General features: G+C 39.9%; 1 protein-coding gene across 1 annotated transcript; it reads right to left on the reverse strand.

Moving 5' to 3' along the window:
• Positions 1–330: 330 nt before the first annotated feature.
• On the reverse strand, positions 331–7,295 carry zgc:73226 (uncharacterized protein LOC402792 homolog). The gene is made up of 6 exons (XM_038734305.1): positions 7,055–7,295; positions 4,166–4,316; positions 3,818–3,899; positions 3,304–3,377; positions 2,307–2,453; positions 331–1,104 (listed from the first exon to the last, which is right to left on the reverse strand). The coding sequence occupies exons 1-6, from the start codon at positions 7,095–7,097 to the stop codon at positions 1,056–1,058; spliced, it is 546 nt and encodes a 181-aa protein (XP_038590233.1). The 5' UTR covers positions 7,098–7,295; the 3' UTR covers positions 331–1,055.
• Positions 7,296–13,516: the final 6,221 nt, after the last annotated feature.

A 13,516-nucleotide genomic window follows, 5' to 3' on the forward strand; every position in this document is an offset into this window, starting at 1 on the left:
ACAGAGATTTACCTCATATGGAAAAGGGAATGAATTTTAGATGCTGTGGTTAATTTGCAGGTTATGAATAACACAGTAGGTTGTCTTTCACTTAAGGTTTTCTCTGAATGACTGCAAATGATTTCCAGAGAACCATATACCAAAGCTAAAAATACATTATACACATACAGTATAAGTTACTTGCCCGAACTTATGTCAGCAAATCTTTGTGCATTGCTGAATAAAAAAAAACCTTCACTTTCCTTCATTTATTAAACGAGATGAACATGTGTACAACAAACATTGCCAAAATGAGACTGGAAGGGAAGAATAAAAGACCCAAGAGGCACATTAAGGTTTTGAGGAGTGAAGTTTAATGGGATCGTGATTGTCTTTGTCAAAGGTCAAATATTTAATTGGTTTACGGGACAAAAAGCACAACCACAGCCACTCCTACATTCACTCAGCCAACTAAAACTCTCTACGTTAGAAACACTTTCAGGCAGAAAAAACCCACTAACCACTTTTACTGTAGTAGCTCAGTCTTACATAGGGTCATTACTTTTGACAAATGACAGACATTTTGCTTTTTCATAGGTTGGGGCAAAAGGCTACCACATATTATCTTTCTCATTTCATCCGAACATACGGTTCCCAACTAACCATTTTCATCTCCTCCTATCTAAGGGATTTATTGTTCTAGCTGGGTAAAACTCTCTTTTTCTCCTTTCTCTTGTATTGGGACAGTCTCTCCTCTCTGATTATACTTTAGCTGGTTGAGATCAGTGTTACTCTCCGGGAGAGTAATAGTGACCTCAGTCTGACTCATTGGTCGGCATCCATCTGCTTCCTTGGCCCTACGACACACACAGACTGAGAGAGGCAGACAGAAAGACAGACTGGCAGAGTGCTGCTTGGTAGACCCGGTAGAAATGAACAGAGAGACAGAGGTACAGACGGGAAGGGTCCTAAGGTTGCCCCATGACGAAAAAGGAAGGAGGCAAATTAGTGCGGTAGAGAGCGTGGACTGTGACCTTATTGGCCAGACCTTGAGTAGGGGCAGTGGCATAGTGGCATCACAGCGTGCTGGTTGTGGAAGCGGCCAATCTCTTTCCTATGTAGATCCTGAAAAGAGAAAGCAGTCATTGATAATTGCCCATTTGCTAAACCCCTCCCCAAAACACCAGTTGTGCAATCATAGCTTAGCAACTGTAACTAGCTTCAGCAGGCCCGTCAAGTTTTGGATTTCTCAACATGTTTAAGTGGCGTGCATGGGGTTAAGAGGGTTAGTAAGAGTGATGGCTTGGGCGGCATCTATTTTTCATACCTGCATAACTTCTTGATATTTAATCGGGGTAAACGGTATACAGTATTTAAGTTAAAAACAAAACAAAACAAAAAACAAAGTAAAAGCTGAGCTTGTCATAGAATTCATTGTAGCATGTATGACATTATCCAGCCTACAATGCTGTGTGTCTAATATGCAATTAGCCTACTTGGACAAGTCTTGCTGGGTTTAAATATGTATGGCCTATATATATATGTATATATACAGGGAATAGAGCTACTGTGTGTGTGTGTGTGTGTGTGTGTGTGTGTGTGTGTGGTTTAACAACTGCTGGAAAAGTGAAAGGGGTTATCGCGTTGTTGTTGAAGATGACATCAGGCAGTTTCACGCACCTGCCAGCCGACATTGAGGGCGTGCACTACAATACATCACCTCAACACAGCATCTTCATATCAGTTTAACAGAAAGAGGAGTGCCTGTGGGATTTCTAAATACCCTGGTAGACTGTAATACTTTGATACCGCCCAAGCCTAAACAGTGATACTCTTTAGTGATACTATACAAAGCGTTGGTGCCTATATTTAGCATTAAATCACAACAGCAAAAGTGTAAGGAATTACTTAAACAGTGTGTTTATTGGCTCTAACTAGTATGTCTGCATAACTAGCTTACAACCCAAAGTAAGCATTGCTTCCGATGCCAAGGAGCACTTCCTTAACTAACTACATTTGTTTGTGGAGTAACAGGTTACATAAAAAACTAAGCAGGTAAACAGGGCTGTGTTAGAACAAAATAACAATTTGATCTTGAATAATTATAGTATGTATTATAATACCAGGACTAACACAGTGCAATACAAGAACAATGCTTTTTATTTATTTTCCTCTTCTACATAGATCACCGGCTGGTAAAGATGCTTATCAACATGCAGCTTTTATAGCCTGATGTCACCTATGTAGCCGTCAACTCAAGGACCCATTGTTTCAGAAAATTACTAAGAATTCTGAGTAGTTAATGTCTCAGTGTTTGAGTGTCTCACCCGACTCCAAGTGTGATCAGGTGTGAAGCCAGCAGTGAGGGACCAAGGATGAGGAGAACGTCGGAGGAGAAGATTCCTCTCTTCATCACCTCTGTCTTCCTAACACTGAGGGATGCCTGCTGCTTTGGGTGCTGAAACACAAACTCTCTGTAAAAAGAGAGCAGGACGAGGAGCCAGAGATAAGAGATGCAGGGAGAGGGAAAATAGGAGGTGGAAAAAAAACCCAGAGATAATGAGAACACAAGAGAGAAGAATGAGAATGCAAGAAAGGTAGTGCTGCGAGTCTGAGACCATTAAGAGCTACTACCTGTCAAATAGACTTATTGTATTGCAGGAGATTAAATGTCAAGAGTGGTGGTGTAAATAAATATGAGGGTGATTCATGTGTTTCTCAACACTCAAAGGTATAATCTGTAAACAAAATTTAAGTCAACATTGGAACATGCTGTCAAAGTCAAAGTGAAGAGACACACGAGACAACAATCAAATCACTATTTTTTATGTTTTGTGGGGTTTTGTGAGTAAAAACAGTCCTATTTTTTCAACTAGTGCCAAAAGCAAAAATGCAGAATGTTTTTTAATAAGATATGAATACATTTGTTTAGATTGAGTTACACAGAGAAACTATTTCTTAACAAACAAACAAACAAACACATTGTACGGCAGGAAACTCCACATGAAACCACAAACTGTATACATTCTGTTTATGTACTAGTATGTATTAGACTAGGCCAGGCTAGTTGTTTTCCCCTGCTTTCAGTCTTTATGGTAAGCTAAGATAATCACTTCCTGCCTCCAGCTCCATAGTTAATGCACAGACATGAGTGTGGTATCGATCTTTTTGTCTAACTCCAGGCAAAAAAGTATGATTCCTTCAAAACCACTTAACACTTCTACATCTTTGTGGTATCCTAACAACCTAGTCAGATATCACAGCAAAGATATAAAATAAAATAAACCACATTGCAATTAATGACTTTAAAGGAGCACGACTTACTTTGGTGGCATATTTTCAGGTCTACTGGACCAATCCCACACCCAATCAGTGTCCCCCCGCCGCTCACCTTCCTCCTGCATCATAGATATGGAATCAAATGATGTGCAACAGTAAAAAATGAAAGGGAATAGGAGTAGACACAGAAAATCAGGACAGAGACAGTGATGTGAACCTGAGGAACCTAAGCATATGTGTATGCATGTGTATATGTTGAGAAACATGAGTTGAAGTAGTTGAAGTCATATGTTACATGAGTAACATATGACTTCAACCTCAAAAAACATACCACTTAGCAAGAAGCAACTGCTTAAAGACTGTTCAGAAAACAGAACAACTTGTTTCTTGGATATCAAGGCACCCTTCAGTGTGCTGACAATGAGTTTTTAAAATTCTGGCAGAAAACTACCTGACTACATAAATGCACGCAAAAGTTCCATGTGTCTGCAAGCTCATTTTCAACTGTAGCCTACTGAGATAAATGGAAATGAGTTGCTGGAAAGTAGAAAATCAATACCTGTATGGTGACACAGTCACTGTCCTGGTCACTAGTGGGTCTTGGGGAACCAGCGGACTGTGGAGTCCCCACCTGTGGAGGACTGTGGCCAAAAACAGACATTTACAATGTGGGTTCAGTATCAAGATTTGGACAGACTGCAATTTAACGGTGTCTATAGTTCTTAGTTTGTAAAGCAAACAAACAGAGAAAGTAAACACAGATTGTGGAAAAACAAGCATAGTTCCACTGAGCACAGAATGAAACTCATTACTGTGCAAATTATTTTTACACCTCGCTGTGCAGCTCAACCCCCCAAACCCCCAAACAAAACAAAACAAAATCCACACAAACAAACTGCTCCATTACCTGTCTCTACTCCTTTCACACTCGAGCTGTGCCTCCAGAAGGATCCTCTCCAGCTCCCCCTGCAGGGCGGAGGAGATGCTGTCCTGCGGCCCCGCCAGACTCTCCCTGCGGCTCACGGCTGCGATCAGCTCTTCCAGTTCGACCCAGGAGCCTGATGAGGAAACAATGATGAGCAGACTTTGTAATCAGCCAGTCAGCAAGGAGGCAGAAAACAGTATCATACACATTGAATTGTAATGAGCCAGAAAGGAGTCATGATGAGGAAAATAAACAAATCTATAGCCTTAAAATTGAGCGCATTTACATTGAGTCACTTTTATATAGCACTCTGCTGAGAGTAGCTCTGTTACTGGGAATCAAATTATGACATGATATGAGTACTGGGCAGGAATTAAATAAAAATATCATATCATATCATATGGGTTGTAAAATGCATTAAACTTCTCTGCATAAGTTGATCAATCTTTTTTGTCTGTTCTCCATTTGAACACACACACTCATACTTTTTGATTCAGTTTCTGAATAATATGCAATACATTAACTGAATGTTGCTTGCTTTCCCCCCATTTTCACTTCATATAGTCCAAATTATTGGTGCTTTTGTTGGGTTTTTGTTTAACTGACAGCTGCAGCTTATGTTGTCCCCAAATAACCTACCAATCCTCCTCCGAGGCTCAGAATGAAGCATAATGACAACCTTATTTCACTCAAACAATGAATATTTTTGAAACAATTACTAATTTTAACCATATCAGGCAATATATATCTTTGGTGTGGAATGGACAGTGAGTGTACAGGTGTGACCAAGATGCCGCTGGCCAGCTCCGTCAATTTGGAGCTTCAAAACGGTTCTTCAGAAACCAACGGGTCACGTCACGGACACTACGTCCATTTTTATATACAGTCTATGGTTATTGCACACTGATATACAGTAACATATAAGCAGCACCAGGGCTGTGACATTAAATGACCTGAGACGCTGAATGCAGCATGGACATCCAGCTGGACAGTGCTGTGTTACACCCATGTAGAAAAACACACACTCAGACATAGAATGAAAGCCAGAGTCTGTTTCTTTCTATCAGTGAGTTCTGGGCACACACACACACCATATGAATTAATTTACACACCGGTTCATTGGGTACATGAGCAGGAAGAGATTTACACATGCACTCTGGTGTGTATGGTGTGCATACAGCCACAGCCAAACAGTAGGGCAAGGCTAACTAAGGCTGACAGCATGCTTGCTTACATAAGATCTTATTTCTGTTAGAGATTAGCCGTTCACCCTCCCTTCCTCCCCTTGTTTCTCTCTTGTCATGCTGTCTGTATGCCTCTGTGACACAGACAGCCTTTACAAAATATCAAGACATCATCTGCCACCAAAGTATGCTTCACTCTCATGTGATCTCTCTAATATTCATTTTAACCAGGTTTATGACACTGTGTAATCACACAAACAGCAGCAGAGAGTAGGCATAGAACTGGAGAGAGGGAGGGGGGAGGGCAGAGTGGGGAAACCGTGCCATTGCCCTAGTTATTTATTTTTTTTATAGAGGGGAGTTATGACATAACAACTGCCTTGTTGCCTGACTTATCTATCTGTCGCCATTCTGCAGCACTAAATCGGTTTCTATGGTGCAATCCTGTACACATTCATCTGTGCCACTGCCAAATCAGCTTTACGTAATGTGGACAAGAGCTGGATGCTAAAAGACTCAATGAATTGCAGCACAACAGTTTCATTTTTGATTTGCAGGGCTATGAATGTCTGCTTCCAGTTTAGGGACAGTACAGAAATGATAAGGGACGGGTCTGAGTTTTTTCTTGCCTCGGATTTGTATTTTATTTTAGCCTCAAATAAATGCCTTCTGTGTGCAACATGGATACAAAAGTGCATTTTGTGATGTATAGGGGACACAATTTAACTATAAGTGCGTTTCCATCCATGTATTTTTAGGCACTTTTTCAATTTGTGCCAAAAAAAAAAAAAACCTTGAGTGGAAATGTTCCAAAAAAAGTTGCAATATTTGTTTTTACTCTTGGCTGAGATGGAAAAGTTGATGTATCACTAAAAACAAAGTGTGATGGTCCATGTGACTTAAGCTTCAATCAAGCTGCCACTGAAGAGACGACCAGGAGACTGTAATGTTTTTCACAATAATACATTCATCAAACTAAAATGCAATATTTCCGTGACATTTTCCACATTGTTTTTCCATCGTCTGAAGTTTGACTGGTGGTCTTTTAATTAGATTGTTGTCTATTCTTCAATGATTTAATGTCATAGAGACTGGAGAATTAAGGCCACCAACTCTTTATCTTGATGCGCCCAACTCCTGTTCCCCATTATCATTGTTCCACATGTTTTACCCAGCATCCTATGTGCCAAGCAATGTGCACACAGCCCAGTAGAGCTATAAGCGTCAGGACATCTCCACATCTTAAGTGGCTTACAGAGATACAAACAGGTGAGTCAGGGAATCCGTTTAATACAATGACAGTGTCAGTGGCAACAATAATGCCAACTACTGGCAGTGCCTTCCTTCCTGTTAGGCATCCTCTCACACCTGCTCTCAGTCTGACATGCTGTTAGTAGCCTTTCATGTCTGCACTGATCAGCAGCTGGATGTCTGCATGTCAGACCTGTAAAAACACGGAGCTAATAAATGGGGGTCATTGCATATTGTTTACCCCCTTTGTTGATATTTGCGTAGTGAAATTAAATCGAATGTGCACACACACACAAACACACAAAACTGCCTCGACTAGCTGTGTATAGCTACATGTGAACAAAATATCTGCTACGTGGCTGTAACGGCAAGTAAATAAATCAGTCATGATATAACTGCAAAACAACGGCCTGGTCCATGCACCACCATCACTCACCGTAAAGTCCGTCCTCTGGTGTCTGCGAGCCGGAAAGAGACATGCTGGAACGCCGGGTGCTGTGCTGGATGGAGAGAGAGAGAGAGAGCTCGGGGAGATGCTGACACTGACCGAGGAGGACAAGCAGGTGCAGATGAGTTTCTTCCCTGTACGCTTTTCTCTCAATCACTCTTGTGTTTGTTGTGGTCTAAAAAGGACACTGGGCACCGACGCAGCACTAATCCGCCTCACCACCACCCCCCTCCCGATCCACCCTTCTTCTTCTCCCTCCCTCCCCTTCCCTTCCCCACGTGTCAGGAGGAAAGAGGTAAACAAAACAAGCTGAGAGCTTAGCAGGTAAAAAGCCACACCGACAACAAGGTGTGTGACGCAGCAGCGAGTGTGTTCCCCCCAAACTACTGTCCCTTTACCCTAAGGTTTTGTAAAGAGAAAAATCCATCGCTGGCGGGCTCATATGGAATTATACAATATGAATATCTTCTATTGCTAAAGGTTATTCAAAAGATGCTCATGTAAGAAACTTAGACTAATAGGCCTGCAGTAATACTGGTTTATAATAATAAGTTGACAAAATAACCACAGCAGAATTTAACTCCTCTGTAGACCTTACACATACTCAAAATGTTAATCCAGGTCACTGTTGATGATCATTTTAATTTAAAGATTAGGCACCTTTATTAAGAATTTATGAGTAGTAGCCAAACTATTGCTTTATTAATGGCTTATAAATAACTTTTTTCAGGTTTAGAAAAATCCCTCTGGCTCATGTTTATCTTTCTGTTCGGTAATAATGCAGTTGCAAATGATGGCAATTCATCAAAAAATAGTGAGTCTAGAGTTATACATTTTAAATCTTAAGAAGTTAACTCGTGGACGTAGTTTTTTCCAAAGGGTTAGTGGTTCACCAGCCTGTCTGCCTGATAAACATAACTATCTAAAAAGAGCTGTTAATAGCTTTTTAATGTGGCATATTCAAACACATAATGTTTGCATAAATCCTGTTAAAAACATTTTCAGTATTAATGACTGCACATTTATTTTGTGGTAATAGTCAAACATAGCGTTTTTATTTTGAAAAAAAGTGGATACACTTTTACTTAAATGAAGGGGTCAGTTTACAAATGTGGAAATTTATCTCAGACTTTTTGTGTAGAAATAGATGGTGACACCACAGGCATGGTTCATGGGGTCGCCAAAACCTAAATATTTTATCTTCTTGGTATATTCACAGCAAATTTCACAGGAAAACCACTGCTTTTTATGTTTGCTATGGACCAAATAGTTGACCAGGGGTCATTTTGTTAGGTGGTCACTAAAAACACTGGAAATCATCCACTGGGAACCACGAATGTCCATGCCACATTTCATAAAAATCTAGCAGCAAAATTACAGATTGTTTGTGAGCAAGGGTTATGGTTAGAAAAAAACTCCAACATGCTAGCAGGGCCACATCACAGACCCCCTCCCTAAAAATACATCTGCATAGATAGTCTTTACAAGCAGCTTATTGTGACCCATATTTCACAGGATAATGGCGCAAGCTCTGGGTTAACCCTGCGCTGGAGTAGGACCAGCAAACCCTACAGGCTAAAGTCGTGGTTAGCCCACACTGTAACATGTTTAATAATAAAAAATAAACTAATCATATATTAAAGACTTTGTCACCTCTCTAGTCCAGGGATGTTCATGCAAAATGTCCTAATTAAAGTTCTTACTACTGAGCCGCTGTTCAGACAGTGTCTCCTGTAAAGCCAATTATTTCACATGCATCTGTTATATTAGAAAAAGTAATGCTTTCTGTGAGAAAATTAGGTTAAGGTTCACACCGAAATATAGAAAATATTTTTAAAAAGCACTCTCTTTTTAATCTTTGGCAAGCTGCATAGGATGAAAAGTACCCTTTGATGTGTGCCTTAAAAACATCAAATGAAAAGGACCAAGGCAGATCAGGATGTTCATGGTTGCTGCATCATCACTTTATCAGCATCATGTACCTGGAGAACACGCGAGAAATCAGTGCTATATTTAAATATTTTTCTTTTAATGAATTAGATCAAGAATGTGTTGATTTTTCTGTTTGTATCTGAATCGAATGAGCCCTTGGCCAGTGATTCATCTATTTCTGTGACATTCCTTTAAGACGCTTGGCATCAGTGACATCAGCAAAGCACACACTCAATGCTGGATTTCATTCATGTAGCCAAGAGCAAACAGAGATGTAACGCAGGAGGACACACACACTACATGTATACTCCCATGCAAAAAGAGTGCTCATCGTCACGTTTTTACCTCTTTATTCTAATATTAACCATACAGTGAGCACAAAAAACATATGAGTATCAAATGAGACATTTGAAGCAAATAGATTTTTTTGTTTTCTGAATCATTTGTAAAGGGAATTGTAATGTAACTTATGTGATACTTTATGAACAACATCACCATCTGGTGGAGAGAGCCACCAGAAAGCTCTGTCCTCAGGCCATTTCATATACCAGCATCAAAAACTTTCATGTGTTATATAGATTTATGTTTCACTGATTGAACTATGACAGATTTCGATGCTTTGAACTCTTTTGTAAATCACTTTCTAAGACTTATCTGAGGTAGACAGGAAGACCAAGCATTAAGAATGATGCAATGCATTGTTAGTGCCTTCTGATGCATAGCAGCAGCCATAAACTGCTCCACTTTCACTGTCTATCTTTTTACCCATTTATTATGTTGCCAAGCAGCATTTCTCTTCTGACCTCCAGCCTTGTTTCTAGACAAGGGGACAGACACAGAAAGTCATTAATCGGACCAGAAACAAAGAAGGAAAAGTTCCCTCATCCATCAAAGGAACTTAAGATCTTTGACAATGTCCTGGGCCCCGCGCAGATCAAAGAGAGAGACGCCAGTTGTTCTCAGGTCCGGCAAATGAATCCCCACCTCGTTCATCCATCATGCTCGGAACTGAGATAGCAAAATAATAAAACCTTTTTCAGGTAATGGCCCCAGTTTGATCTCACCATTAGGCATGTCCCCTAATCTACAACCTTGTATTGGGCTATGATTGATGACTTGATCTGAGTGTACATTAAAGGATCTGCTTAAAATTCACCTTCTATAGCTGGTCAGACACAGAAGCTGATTAATGAGTGCCAGAGAAACTAGTAGTGTTCTTTTGGTGACTCTGTGGGCACTGTGAAGACAAGATCTGATTGGCTATGTGCAGGGAGCTTTGGATAATTCTGATAAATAGTAATTATAGTTCCTTGGCAGCTGAGGTTGATGGGAATGTTTTTATTTTCTCAGGTATTTGGTCATAAAGCAAACCAAACAAAAATTTGACCTGATGGTGGCGCTATAGCTGTAAGGTCAGAGGATCACCAAAGTTGTTGCAATTCATCCTGATTTGGACACGAACAGCATATTGTTGAGACATTTCACTCAAAACCAAAAATGTCAGCCTCATTGTGGCACTAGAGGAAAAGTAAGAATATCATTCTTGGGACCATGAATATCGGTTCAAATGTTGATGTCAATCCACCCAATAGTTTTTGAGATATTTCAGTCTGGACCAAAGAGGTGGATCCACTGAATGACTGGGCACCAGACAGACTTTGCCTTTCATGCAGCCATGTCACTTGTATGGCACTAAAAATATGTTCATGTTAATATTTTCAACATTGACACCAATAAAAGCACATTACAGTATACTGACGTCGCTGTCCTGTAAAAGCCATGTATCTCTAAAACATCAACTTTTCATGAGCCGATAAAAAAAATTTCCTATTTTCAGCTTTGTGTCAGATAATACTTTGGGGTTTATTTACTTTAAGAAGTAGGATCATTTTCTCAGCACATAAAGGAGCAATCATCAATCCATCGATCTATCTTAAAAATGAAAAATCGCCAAATTTGGAGATACATGTTTTTTACTAGACAACAATAATATGCAGTAAATGTGATTTATTTATTTAATTTAAACTGCTATAAATAAAGCTAATATTGTTTCTTAAAGGTGATGACTGTAAATTTTAATTTTGTCAAGGAAATACAACATCAGCACTAAGTCTATCGTGGCCCATTAGCATTCTCATTTCTATTGAGAAGTATATGAGATGTATTTCATCTCACAAAGTGGTGTGCAGACAGCTAATGTGTCTGTGCCTGAAAGTCTCTAAAACTATAAAGAACTGCCTTTTAGCTCTCCCAAGATGGCTTGACCATCACGCAACTCCGCTATAATCACCAGTGGGATGAGCTTCAGACATCGTCAAAATATAATGGAAACTAAACACCACCTATAAACACTGCCAGCAGAAACCCTTTGTCGTCTGTAAACTCAAGGTCCTCTCTGTAGCTGATAGACTCTGCCTGTTTGGAAGTCTCATAGAGTCTGTCCTCCTTTCATTATCCTCTGCTGCTCCATCTGCTGCTTCACCATGTCTCCAACAGCCACAAACATGCACTGATTCTAACATCACTCGTCTTTCAACTGTCACAGTTGTCAAAATTGCTGCAGTCGTGCAAAGCAAAGCTCTCAGTGCAGCACATGACCCTGAACACCCCATCAAACCAATGCGTCACTCTGCTTCAGTCCAGTTGCAGGTGCAGAACCTGGGGCCTGTTTGTAAGTTATCTGGATAATAACAACAGATTTTCGTTTTTATTAGTCCATGTTACAGATTTATGGGGGCTCCATGTATATGTATGTATGTATGTATATATGTTTTTTTAGGTAGTCAATCTGTCAATCACCACTCTGGTCCAGACTGAAGCATGTAAGTATCAGCGGTTGGAAGTAACATTTGCTCTAGTGAGGTACTTGTACTATACTGTACTATACTATACTTAAGCATTTATGTTACTTTACATCTCAGTACACTAGAGAAAAACAAAATGTTTTACTCCAATTTAAAATCTACGGTTACTAGTTCTTTTTCAGATAGTAGAAGTAGTTGCAAAATTAGCTCCACCTCAACCAACTGCAACATTAAAGCACCACTTACATATTAATGCATATTGCAGGACGAGTATATTTATATTGTATACTTTTATTTAAACTTGCAATAACTGGCTGTTTCATATTTTCACAAGATCACGTTATAACAAAATATTTATTATTGTTATATGTTATTATGACAAAATGTATCATTTTAATTTTTCCAAGAAACATTACTTTATTTTGTTCTATTAAAAAAACATGATATGTTGGCATGTTGTTATAACAAGAAACTTGTGAGGGCTCCCATCAATATAATTCGTATGTGCTGCTGAATAGTTACCACCACTATGTGTAAGAATTGTGTATATAAAATATACGCAATGTTGTGCATGCACTTTTATTTTAATAGCTATATTCATGTATACTCCATGTATTCCATAGGTATATTCCATTACATCCTATTATGTATCAATATTGCAGAGGATGGCATTTCCATTCAGCTCTTATCAATGTAAATTCTGTGGGAGAAATTTCCATTTAATGGTATTTGAAATCCATTCAGATGATCATTCCCAGAAATGAGGTCCGAAAGTGTAAAACATCTGAGAGATGTAAAAACTAGATTCACTGGGATGTTAATGTAAGTGTGATGGAGAGAGAGGAGATTGGAACAGATAAGTGATCAGAGCTGATAAAATGGAATGAAATGTTTCAGCCCTTAAGACATTTAGGTGTAGACTTTATCTCTGTATCTGTACAGAGTGGTTTCTACTAACCAGCCTCAGGTGACAACAGCCAGTGCAGGAATGACGGGGTCGGCGTACAACAATAATTAGAGAAAAAGAGAAATCAATTTGTTCTAGTCATCAAGCCTGGACAAAACATGTTCCCCATGCTCAGAACTTTCAAAAGAAGACAACTTAAGTAAAAATACGTGATTCATTTAATACAGATGGTGTTTTGCCTTTAAATTTGCATGCAAAACTACAAACACTTACGCATGTTAATTTAAAGAGGCCTAAAAACACTGGAGCGGTTTAACCTTCAGTGATTGTGGATCTGCCTCTGCTTCAGAGGACTATTGTCCATGTGTCTCTATTATCCTGCTGGTCACGGTTCCCCGGCTCTGCCACCGCTCATATGGGAGATATCTGTAGAATAATTCTACCTGTCTGTTCCTATCTCCTTCCTTCCTCCGACTCTCCCCCTTCTTTCTCCCTCTCTCTATGCATGACCTTTCTGCATTTCTCTCCAGCTGACCGTGGTGTCCTGCCAACTCTTTCCTTTTCCTCACCTCACACTACTAGCTGCTCTCTACCACCACCCCCTTAAACCACCCCGTGCCCCTTATTTTCACCCCCCACTGACTGCTTCTTCTCTCCCTGTCCCTTAGTTCCGCCCCCTGGATCACTTTGCTCCCCCTCTCTCCTCCTCTCGCTGTCTCCCTCTTTGCCCTCTGCAGCTGTACATACTCTGCTTTTTAATTAGACCGACTCACTAGCTCCACCTCCCTCTGCCTCCTACTCTCCATC

The sequence above is a fragment of the Micropterus salmoides genome, unplaced genomic scaffold (assembly GCF_014851395.1).
Source record: "Micropterus salmoides isolate LMB-PRFRI ecotype aquatic unplaced genomic scaffold, ASM1485139v1 Ms_hic_scaffold_20, whole genome shotgun sequence".
NCBI lineage: Eukaryota > Metazoa > Chordata > Actinopteri > Centrarchiformes > Centrarchidae > Micropterus > Micropterus salmoides.